Below are 12,271 nucleotides of genomic sequence, written 5' to 3'. Positions count from 1 at the left end.
GGGAAATACCATGTGGGTTGCTGCTCCAAGTACCAGCTGCTGTACAGCTACTAAAGTAAATGTGAGTCATCAACTATGGCAGAAATAGCTTTAGAAATTTGATTCGATTGGGTATGGTGTCTTAAAATGAAACTGGATTATTTCTAGTCTACGATGGACAGTCAGCTTTCAGTACTGTTTGTTCACAGTTGTATCTACCAGTGAAGAGTTGTATTTGAAACCTCCTTGGAAATAAAGAGTTAAATCTAGCTTTAAATAAATGTTCTGTTGTGTCCAGGTGCAGCATATGAAATTTCACCCCTTTAGATAAGATTTCCAGGGACTTCCTCTTGCAGTTAGTTGGAATGTATAGTTGCAACCATTGGCACTTTGTTTAAATTTATGCTGTCTAGTATTATAAGTAACTTGTATGTAGTGAGGGTACTGCTTTATCAGTAAGATGTTTTCCTGTTTACTTTTTTTTCTAGGCTTTATGTCTGTGAAAACACACTCCTCTACATCTGCAGAGCCTGTTACAAGCACAGTGGTCTATACAAGGCCTGCAATAAGTAGTTTTTCTGCAGGTAAAGACACCTCTAAACAATCATCCTCATTTTGGCAGTCTGACGCCTGTGACCCATGTCTGCAAAACAAAACCACAGATGGCAAGTGTGTAACATGCGAAGCTGCTAAAGTGCCAACAGTTGAGAGTACCAAACAGACGATAAGCTCAAGTCAGTGTGCTGCCTCTAAAGCAGCAGTCCCTACAGCGGGAACGTTGGGCTTTGAAGACAAATTTAAAACAGCACCCAACACATGGGATTGTGATACTTGCCTGGTCCAGAACAAACCCGAAGCTACAAAATGTATAGCGTGTGAGACACCAAAGCCTGGAACAGGAGTAATGCCTGCCCTGACATTGCCAGTGGTCACAGACAGCTCGGTGACAGTGACGTCCTCCTCCAGCAGCACTGACACAACAGTCACTCTGGGGTTTGGAGACAAATTTAAGAAGCCAAAAGGCTCTTGGGACTGTGCGGTGTGCCTCGTATCAAATAAGGCAGAAGACAGCAAATGCGTAGCTTGTCAGTCTGAGAAGCCAGGTGTGTTCTTTTCTGTTGTTTCAATCTCACCCTCTGTGCAGAATAAAATAAGTTGCATATTAAAAAAAAAAAAAACCAAACCCAAAACGTTTTCAGCAGCATGGCTCTATGCCAGACAGGATGGATTAAGGCCTGTCTGCAGGAATGGTTACAGGCACTTTTGAGGTCTCGGCCCAGATTCCAGCCTGTCACATGGATCGAACTGATTGTGAAATATATTAGTGCAGAGCTGAATTGAAGCAAATATACCCTGCTTTGCAGCTGGTGAGGAGAGACGACTAAACTGGATGCCTTAATTAACTTAAAACCAATTTACTCATTTTCATTTGGGGAAAAATAGGAACTCCATAGAAAGAGTTAAAAATTGCTCTTTCGAAATTTGCTTTTTCAAAACATCAGTAGAAACAGTATGTACAGAACGCGGCTAAAAATGTCTCCACTCAGCGTTTATGTGTAATTGAGCAGAGGTATGAAGCCAGATTTCAAGACAGTGTAGTCTTTAACTAGTTATCTAAGCTAAAACAAAACCGTACCTTCAGCTATGCCTGTGGAGGCCAGTGGTAGCCTTCCTGAGCACGGGTGGCCTTGTTCCAGAAGGTCAAGGTCCTTCCAGACCTTAGCGGGGCCGGCATCTTCTTCAGCACAGCTCTGGGTTGTTTCCAGTTGTATGTGATTGTAATTGATCTTGAGTGCGGTGAGTTTATTGTTTTTAAAGCACAAATGATTATTTTAGTGTTAAATTTCATTGGCTCTTATACTTTCATATACTAGTATGTCAAAAAACCACATTCACAAATATATCTGGGAAGGGGAGGGGGAATCGAAGATGTACTAGACTGTAATCATCTTGTACGGTAGGAGTGGAATTTCTTCAGGTAAGGTAATGCATTTCAGAGGGAGCTTATTCTCATGGACTTTCAGCCTCAGTGATCAGCTGACATTTCTGTCTGAGACCCTAGCCATTGCAAGGAGGAATTTTGGAAATGTGAGGGGTTTTACTGTGACCATTATGATGCAGAATATTACCTCTGCCAAGGGGACGAGTGAGGCCAGTAAAATGAGAAGATAAAAATTCTCTGGATGTGCTGTGGAAGAGAAGACTGATTCCTGTCTCTACTGTTTTGAATTTGAGACATTATCCTCTGCCTCTCTCTTAAATGCCACCCTCAGTGGTTTACAGCTGTAGGTGCACGTGACAATTATGTGAAGGTGTTGTGCCTTCTGGATGCCCGCTTCAGTCCTCACACTTACAGAGCTGAAGTTTTCTGCTGGGGTGAAGCGTCAAGTGACATCTCTTCCTTTACAGGGGAGAAAAATCAGAAGGCAAGCGTTGTCTTTCGGGCCTCTTCATGGAGGTTTCTGCTGCTGTTGAAAACAGTGTAACTTGTGTAGTGAACTCAGTGTTGTGGGTTTGGAAGCTCTGAGTTCCTCTTTGGGTTGTTTGTTTTTTTTTTTTTGTCATGATGTAGGTTTGAACACGTCTGTCTTTGGGATTTGGTGATGAATCATTCTGGCGAATTCTTAGCCTCGCATCACTTGACACTGGTCATTAACTTGAGTGGTGCTACCTTTGACTGCGGGTTACTTGTGTCACCAGAAATTCTTTTAGTAGTTTTCATTGAATACAGTATCTTTAATTTAAGTCTGAAATAGGCTATGTTGCTCTGTTGTATGAACTGCATAAATAGTTGCCATTTAAATGTCATTAGTTCAATTTGTGCTTAAAATCATATATAGATTACGAAGAAGAATCTAGGTGTTTATATTGTTTACATTCTGGGGTTGAGTTTGACTGGGATTAATTTATAGTTTGGCTTTTTTTTACTCTTACGCTTCTATGCTTTGTAATTTAGTGTGCATTTAAGAGTTTTTTTGAAAAGTTCATGTTCACTTTATCATTTAAGCAGGATGATTAACTATCTTTCTTATTTCTCAGGGAGTTCAGTGCCTGTGACCAGTAGCAGTGTTTCTGCATTTTCTACTACTTCTGGAGGATTTCTGGATTTAGACAAATTCAAGAAGCCCGAAGGAAGCTGGGATTGTGAGGTCTGCTTGGTCCAAAACAAAGCAGAAAACACAAAATGTGTATCCTGTGAAAGTGCAAAGCCAGGCACCAAAGCAGAGCTCAAAGGTAATACTTAATGAGAAAAACAAGGATGTGCATTCTGCAATTTATTTTTTCCTTTAGTTTTGTTTTGATTTTGTTTTGTTTTCGTTTTTTTTTAAGTATAATTATTTTTCCTTTGAGGTATGGCAGAATTGTTGATTTTTCCTCTAGGAATATTGCTTAAGTAACGTAATGTGTCTATGTTTCCATACCTTTTCCCCAGAAAAAGATTTATGCTTTTTAGATAAAAGCTTGTATTAGTGACATAGCTGTTCTTTATGTGTTTTTCATTCGGAGTTTAGACTAAAAGAATAATCTTTCAAAGATGTTAACGGTGTACATTTCAAAGCCAGGTAGTGGACAGAAGAGTACCATTGCAGAAAGTTGTGTGTAGGGAGGAAATGTGGAGTTTTCTTACTTGTTTTGTGGTTTGTTTCTCTTTTTTTTTTTTTTTTAATTTTTTTTTATTTGTAAACAGTTTTGACTCTGGGAAGTTCAGGACTAGAATCCCAGCCATGTAGCTAAAGTCTACATGTATTATGTCATATATTGCAAACTTAACATTATTACTAATTTCTGCAGGTTTTGGTCCTGCTACTGTGTCAACAAATGCTGCAATGCCATCATTTACATTTGGTGTCCCGTCATCCTCCTCTGAATCCTCTCATACATTAGGTAGCACAGGAAATTTTAAATTTGGAGATCAAGGGAGCTTCAAGTTCGGCATTTCATCTGAATCTGCATCCTCCAACAGTGTGACTGGGGGATTTAAGTTTTCTACTAGTTCAGGGGACTTCAAATTTGGAGTTTCTTCTTCAGACTCTAAATCAGAAGACAGTAACAAAGAAGGTAAAAGTAACAGTTTTACGTTTGGACTTCCATCTACAAGCAGTCAGCCTTCTTCAACATTTCAGTTTGGGACACCGAGCCTGGGGCAGCAGGAAAAGAAAGAGGAAGCAGTTTTGGGAGACTTTGGTTTTGGCACAAGTTCTACTTCTTCCGTAGCTACCAATGAGAATAAAACCACAGTCAGTGGCTTCACTTTTGGAACTGTGGCAGAAAAGGAGGTAGCATCACCTGCTTTTCCATTTAAGAAATCAGATGAGAAAAAGGATGAAACTCTTTCAACAAAGGGAGGCTTCTCTTTTGTCAGTGCGGAGTCTGCACCTGCCTCACAGTTTGTTTTGGGAAGGACAGAAGAGAAACAGGACTCTGTCACTTCTGCTGCTCCATTAACGTTTGGAAAGAAAGCTGACAATGAAGAGTTAAAGGCACAACCCATCTTTTCAGCTGGGACGGCTGAGCATACCAAAGAGGAGAGCACAGCAAAACCTATGTTCAATTTTAGTTTTGTTAAACCATCGGAGAAGGAAAGTGAGCAGGGAAAGCCATCTTTTGCATTTGGGGCACAAACCAGTACTTCAGGTAAACAGAACATCTTTGGTCTTTGCTTGTTTGCTCGTGTCCATCAAATAATACCTCTGAGGCCCATACAGGGCAAAATCTGTAGCGTTTGATATATATCATGCAGTAGAACTTCAGAAGAGGCTTAATTACTGCCTGCAGCCTGTCTTTAGTTCTGGTCGTTGACTTGTAGACAATATATAGCGATTCCTTTTCAGACCTTCACACCTTAAGGAACCTGTATCGCTTCTTGTATGAGCACACAAGTTGTATTATTGTCTCAGTAGTAGCAGCTCAGCTGGTGATAAAATCTATAGTATGGTGCAGTATAGAGTCTTCATACTAGTGTCGTTTTTCATAGTGAGGGAATGAGAGGGGGGGATATCTTATTCCCATGTATTGCAGCTATGCTACAGGAAATACTGCTTCTTCTCTACTGCTGCAAAAGTACAAAAATCACTTCATGGATATTACACAGTTCTGTATTGCTTTAATTTGTTGAAAGTCTGCAGCGGAGGATTAAAGTTCTTCAGTGATGATCACTGTGTGGAAAAATTCTGGTTGCTGAATTCCATTTGTGTGACTTGGCAACTGTGTTTTAGAGAACAGAATTGGTTTCTAACTTCTGAAGTGATATGGAAAAGGACATCGATAAGTAACCCTGAATAAAAGCAGTACATAGGGTTATACTGGTTTTAATCACAGCATTCTTACGGTTGAACTGCTGCTGAACAACAGGTCTTTGGGGGATTGTGGGGTTGGGGGGAAAGGGGCTGAGGTTGGGTTTTGATTGCGGTTTTTTTAGCTGCCGGTAAAGTTCTGGAGTTTGTTTTAGTTACTGAAATCTGATGAAGCACCTTGTGCAAAAAGGAAATTTTAACAAGCATTCTTAAGAATGGTATAGTGCCTTAAAAATGGCATAGATTAAAAGGGGCCATAACTGCTGGAAAAAAAAGAAAGTGGGAAATTGAAATAAGATCACAAATTAATAATGAGAATTCGACCAGCAGCTTAGGGGAAGCTGAAGAATGACTGACTTTAACAGACAGCTCTGTTTTAAATGTGTAAAACTGTACACAGTGCTTCAGAACAGTGGTCTTGATGGAGGGTTGTTCTCTGTTGCTCCTGAAAGCTGGTCTTTCCCCTACTTAAGTACAATGAATTTAAGCTTGGGAGAGTTAGGCTGGAGGATGGTAGGCTTTTGCCTGGCATAAAGCTGTAGGCACAGGGCTGTATTTTTGAACAAGCTACAATGAAACTGTGTCTTTCAGTATTCCATTGGGCAAAGCCATGAAGCTGTTAGAGGTGATTAATGTTGTTCAAGGAACATCTGAAATACATTTTTGTTTGAAGAGTTCAGAAGTACTGCTTAATAACGGCTCAGGTAATGACAGCCAGTGCTTAGTGCTTGTACCAAATGAAGCCTAGCCTGCAGTGGTGCCCTTGTTCTTCCTTTCAGATCAAGGAGCAGCAAAGCCATCCTTCAGCTTCTTGAGCTCTAGCTCCTCCAGCACAGTCGTACCCGCCACTTCAGCCAACAGCAGCAGTGTGTTTGGCAGCGCCATCTCTTCCTCAAATCCTCAGCCGGTTCCCACTCCCTTCGTGTTTGGACAACCCAGCAACACTGTGAGCAGCTCTGTTTTTGGCAATTCTGCAGAATCTGCAGCATCTCAGTCGTTTGGCTTCTCTCAAGAAAACAAACCAGCAACCACATCTTCCAGCACCGGCACGGCTCTTGCTTCTTTTCTCTTTGGTTCGGGAGCCAGCAGTACCAATGCAGCAAATTCAGGATTTAGCTTTGGAGCCACCACCACATCGAGTTCAACAGGTACATTTTAAATAGATGCTCTTCTCGGTTTTGCTGTTACATAGTGGACCAAGGAAATACTGTTTCATGAACATTTTACTTTGGAGAATGTGTAGGCCAAGTGCACGGAAATAGAGAAAAGTATTGAATATGTATTTTCAGCACTATAAACTGGGGCTCAGTTTTTCACAGTCTGGGAAATACAGTTTGGGAATGAACTGGCAGCAGCATTGCTTTATGCAAAGGACCAACCCTTTACTGGATTTCAGTTTGTATAGGAACTTTTCACCACGAGAATCGTAGTTTATTTCTTCTAACTACCAATCCAGTGCTTACAGTTAGAAGTCAGTGAATTACGGCTTCCCTGATTTTTCTCTGCCATACCTAAAGCTCTCAACTGTTGTAAAATAATGTCAAGATTTGCAAAATCCTTCCTCCATAAGTGGATATATAAACAGTACCGCTACATGCAATTGCTGATGCTTAAGGATTGGTTTCCAATAAGCGTTATGGCCAGTGTTTGTAAACTTTCTAGCAATTTAGAGAAGACAGGGATAGCAATCTGTAAAGTTTCATCACTATTTATGTTCGTTACCCCACTGCATGAATTTAGCAGTATGACACATGAATAAATCTGCCAAATCATCTGTATTCCTGCTAGCCTAGCAGTACGTTGGAAATAAGATTGAACCTGTGAGGAAGAGACTTCATCTAGTTTGATCTGCTTGCTTAAATTTGTCATTCACAGAAATAAAATTTACACACTTTCTTATGCATCTGAAACAGAGAGAAAACCAGTCCTAAATTATAACAACCAGCAGATCAGTTTAACTTGCTTACAGATCAGTAACTCTCCGTGTCACTTTGTTAGTAGGCGACGCTGTATTTCAAACATCTTCACAAAGGATTTTGTTTTAACGCAGAAGCCAATGTTAACTTTTACTGTATATCTGTTCATCATCTTGGAAAGAAAAACAATCAGCCATTCCAAGTTATGGTGCAATAGAGGGTATTCTCTGTTGCACGAAGGCTGCTTAAATTGCATTAATAGCGCTGTCTAAAATGTCTCCTTTTGCGTAATCAGATCTGCTGTGTATGTTCAGAGTCACTGTTCAGTCACATATTTTTGTTTTGTTATTTCTGCTGGCCACGCAGAACCGAAGCAGCTAAACAAATGAGCTGGTTGTCTGATGATGTTACGGAGAGAATTGCTCTGTTTAGACGGGGGGTTTGGGTACAGATCTATCACTGCAAATTTGATTGGGCCCCTGGAAGTTGATAATGGTAAACACTGGGGCAGAGAGGGGTGCAGTTGCTGACAGGATTCGTGTTCTCCTCATCCTAACAAATCAGGAGCTGTGTTTTGCATGTTTGAAAAACACAAATTGAATGAATATTCTCCGTGTGTGATATGAACAGCTTTTAGTAAATACAAATGAGAACGTACTATTTGTGGGATCTGCTTCTAGAACATGAATGTTAACACAGTAGTCTAGATGGATCTAACACAGAGTCTACACAGCCAGTGCATTTGAGATTTAATTCTGTCTGACTCTCGTAAACATGCTGTTTCTCGTGTTTCTTACAAGAAAAGGCTCAATTCCTGTTATGGCTGACGTAGTATTTGTTTCAGATACTTACACATTTAGTGTGAAATTACGATGAATATTCAGCTCCCAGACTTGGGCAACACGGGGTTTTAGAACCTTTGTTTCTAGATTAATCCTTGTGAGGGGGGGGGGGGGGGGGGAAATCCCCCCGGCACATACTGACATTTCTCTTCTGTTCCCCGAGGGTCGTCCTCTACGTTTCTGTTTGGCTCTGGGCCCCCAGTGCCCGCTGCCGGCCCAGCATTTGGCGCCAGCCAGCCACCAGCATTTGGCCAGAGCCAAGGGTCCGGCCAGCCAAGCGCTCCAAGTTTTGGATCGCTGTCAACATTGTTTTCCACTGGCGCTCAGCCTGCTCCTCCCGCCTTCGGCTCGGTGACGAGCAGCACTCAGCCCTCTGTGTTCGGACAGCAAGCGGCCCAGCAGCCAGGGTTCGGCTCCGCTACCCCCAGTGCTGGTGAGTGCCGGCCGGCCTCTTCCCTTTCAGTCTCAAAGATTACCTATTTTCTTTTATTTCTCATGAAGCGCACCTTAAATTATGTGGAGAGAGAAGACTTCTGCCTCGCGCACATATTTTAAGCGTAAGAATTCCCTCCCTAAAAATGACGGGGACGGAGTTCAGCCATTTGTGTCTGACTCATGGCTGTGGAGGACGTGCCATAGGTATGCCAGCTTCACAGTAAGCCCTCCCCACAAGAGACTTAGCAGACTTGGGGGTTGCACCCCCCCCCCCCCCCAACCATGGGGGGTTGTTTTCTTGAGAAATCTAGTGGTTCGAAGGAGGTGTTGGAAACCACGGAGTATTCACCGGTAAGACTGTACAAACCAGAACGGCAGAAGCACCACAAAATGGTTATTTTTGGATTTGTTAGAGTAGTTCTTAGTTATCTGACTTCACTAACAGACTTTGGCCATTTATTTGGTTTGGGGGCTTTGTTGTGTAAGAATATAGTCAGACTTATTTTTAAGATTCTATGGGTCAAGACTTTATTTAAAGTTCTTTTTACCAGCGAAGTGTAAAATACCGTGGGGAAGAGGCAGAGAATGATCCTTATAATTTAAGTGTAAGATAAACCTGTTCCACACTAGTAATTACTAAAAAAGAAAAACACGCTGCCGGAACATATGTATTTGATATCATCGCATCAAATACTTAAAGGGAAAAGCCTCCTCTTTCCCCCTCAGACATTTTACAAAATAGCCTCCATTAAAAATAACTGACATTTCTGTACTAGTCCAGAGATGAGTTGGCACACCACGTTACTCAGTCAGTTTGACATTAATCAGGTAGCAGTTTAAAGATAAAAATCTCCCTGGCTTGTCTGTGTTGCTTATCAGGTAATTTAATTATAGGAATTAAAAAAAAATTTTTTTTTTTTTTTTAAGCTGAGGTGCTCTGTTAGTACATTAAATGAAAGGGAGTCCCCAGACAGAGTGCATGAACACAAGGAAGTTTACTTCAACACTCAATACTGTAATTTAAGATTTTATTAATAAACATCAGTAGGCACAGGTATAAACTTACTGGTGGTACAGAAGTTAGCAAACTGTTAGTTAGCAGTGTGCCAGCAGTGTTACTTTAAGAATCGCTTTATGATTCTCTGCTAAAATCAATGGATACTTCTGTTCCTGTAGTAATCTGGCACTTCTGGTGCCCCCAGAAGTGAAGTCCCTCATCTCGAGTGACCTGTAAATCAAATTTATTAAAGATAGTGGGAAGAATGTGAGGATTTTGCTGGAAAGGGCGAACTCCAGTTTCAACTTTCTTACTCCCTTCTGCTTCCACCCCATCTTCCCAGGTTCTGTATTCCAGTTCGGAAGTAATACTTCTAATTTCAACTTCCCCAATAACCCAGGAGTATTTACTTTTGGTGCAAACCTTCCTGCACCAGCAGCACCGGCACAGCCTGCTGGCTCTTCGGGATTTTCGTTCAGCCAGCCTCCAGCATTTATAGTGGGGTAAGAGACCGTATCAGAATTTCGCTTGAGCTTCGGGTAGTATCAGTGGACAGTGTTCAGCCTCTACTGCTGTTAAATCATGAGGTGTTCAGATGAACCCTGGAGTCTGAAACTAAACTGGGCATCCTTCTGTGTACTAGCCTGACGGGCTAACTAAGCAACGGTATCTTTAAAGGAGCCTAGCTGTCAGAAATATCACCCCTCAACGTATGTGCAGTTGTCTTGTTCTTGAAAGGTAAAATCCGTATCTAGCCATTATGCTGCTACTTACCTTCTGAATAAGAGAGATTTAATTGCTTTTGGTTTCTGGAACTCTCTTCCTCCTGTTCATCATATGCCATTTGTTGCCAGCTGGTAACTAGTGAGACAAGACTATGAAACAGTTGTTCTGGAATATCTACTCAGTGCTGCTACTGAATTTTCAGCTACACTGTCCTAAACTCTGAACTACTAATTTCTTTTGATAGGACTAATGGGAAAAATGTTTTCTCTGCCTCTGGATCTTCAGTTTCTGGTCGGAAGATAAAGACTGCAGTTAGACGTAGAAAATAATCGCCCGATTGGTAAAGCAACTTTGGAAGCAGCTACTACCCTGCATTGTTCAGTTGTTGGGATCGTACCTCATGCTGGGTTAGCTGAAGTCAGATCTGCCTAAAGGAATATCAAACTCTGCTGCCCTTCCCTTCCCTCTCCTGTTAGGTTGTTTTTTTTTTTTGTTGTTTATTTTTTTTTTGGTAACGAATAGAGTTGGCAACGGGGCCGTTCTCAAGCAAAACTATTTTAGACTCCAGCAAGTTCCTCCTTTCACTGACTCGGCGTGGTCTGGCTGTAGCCGTGAGTAGAGCCTGCGCAGTGAATGGCTTGTACAATACCTCTTCATCTGCACCACCATGTGCGCTCATCTGCGTTTACTGACGCCTTGAAATTGTAATTATATCAGCGAGGGATGCTGTATAGAGTAGAGAATGTTGATAACGGATGATTTCTATGCTGAGTTTGTGCTGGTGTATGTGTGAAGTGAGTGAGTTTGGGTGTATCGTGCACTAAAATTTTCTGATAGAGGAAGACTGATTACAGGATGATCTGTGCTAAGGACTTGTTAGATCTGTAGTTCTTCATTTAATAATTATATGCTATTTCTATATTTTCATTCTTACAGCCCTTTATCACCTGTCTCGCCTTTGTTATTTTATTATGAAACATGTGTAAATACAATTTTGTTTCTCTATGTACTTTTTTGGCATAACAAATCTGTGAAATTGAAATTTTAATTTTGTGTGTTACGGCCATTTTTGTTTAGTATTGTCTCAGATTTTATGTAAATCCCATTATTCAAAGTTGCCTAAATCCATTTAGAAAATCTTTAAAATTGGGAATTCTTAAAGTAAGTTTATTGGCTTTTCTGATCCATTTTTGTTTGGACCAAAAACCAGTATTGTACAAAGTATTAAGTATATATTTTTATATTTACTGAAATGGACTGTGGTGACTTTGGATAATAAGGAAAAGTTTAATATTAAAGCCATGTTTATTACAGTATAATTAACATGTTAAACCATGGGATAAATGCCATCAATAAAAACTATGAAATATTGTCTGGCAGTTGTCAACTCTCCACGACGGCACCGGCACCTGTAACTGTACGAGATGAGCGACATCCCGCGCTTCCCCCAACCTCTGCTTTCTGACAGTGACACGGATGCTCATTTTAGAGGATCTTCAATTGGTTAGAGGCTCCCTGATACAAAGGAGAGTTTTATTGTAGACTTCACCTTGGAGCCATATGTCTGTGTCAGGTGTCTGGCTGCAAGGGCTGCAGTTAATTTTTATAGACCTATTAAAAAAAAAAAAAAGCTAATTTTACAAAATTCACCACCATTCTAACTGAAGAGGGAGAAGTACACCCAGTTGTAAATGAGTAATTTGGGTTTTTTTCCACTTCTCTAGCAGTTGGAGGGCACTAAACATTTTTCTGGTAAAAGGAAAAGAAATGCTCTTGTGTGTCGGGGGGGGGGCTACCGCTAGAACTGAAGACGGGTGTAATTGCACAGGCTTTAAATGTCTCCAGAGGCTTTGCTGGGGTTTGCTGCTTACCCTGCTGCTGCTCAGCACCTGCACAGCTCCGGGCCTTACACCGTCAGCAGCCGTGCGGACCAGGCCTGACAGGAGGACAAAGGCTAACTGCTGGTTTTGTGGGAGCCTTACGTTTTCTGTAAGTAGAAAAGACCCAGCAACTTGACTTTAAGCTGCTGTTCAGTCACCTCCTGCCACTGTAGCTGTGGAGAGATTAGATGCAATTATGTAT

General features: G+C 41.3%; 1 protein-coding gene across 4 annotated transcripts in view; it reads left to right on the top strand.

The window, feature by feature from the left end:
- Positions 1–11,561, top strand: part of NUP153 (nucleoporin 153) — a 45,507-nt gene extending 33,946 nt beyond the window's left edge. For all 4 annotated transcript variants that reach the window (XM_042806616.1, XM_042806617.1, XM_042806615.1 and 1 more), the window contains exons 16-22: positions 468–1,082; positions 3,019–3,213; positions 3,772–4,614; positions 6,053–6,421; positions 8,195–8,464; positions 9,807–9,966; positions 10,434–11,561. In XM_042806616.1, coding sequence (XP_042662550.1) covers positions 468–1,082; positions 3,019–3,213; positions 3,772–4,614; positions 6,053–6,421; positions 8,195–8,464; positions 9,807–9,966; positions 10,434–10,518 — 2,537 coding nt within the window. In that variant the 3' untranslated portion in view covers positions 10,519–11,561. The remainder of the gene's footprint in view (positions 1–467; positions 1,083–3,018; positions 3,214–3,771; positions 4,615–6,052; positions 6,422–8,194; positions 8,465–9,806; positions 9,967–10,433) is intronic.
- Positions 11,562–12,271: the final 710 nt, after the last annotated feature.

Source organism: Tyto alba, unplaced genomic scaffold (assembly GCF_018691265.1).
Source record: "Tyto alba isolate M040663 unplaced genomic scaffold, T.alba_DEE_v4.0 Super-Scaffold_48, whole genome shotgun sequence".
In the NCBI taxonomy this organism is placed as follows: domain Eukaryota; kingdom Metazoa; phylum Chordata; class Aves; order Strigiformes; family Tytonidae; genus Tyto; species Tyto alba.
This window is presented reverse-complemented; position numbering and strand designations above follow the sequence as displayed.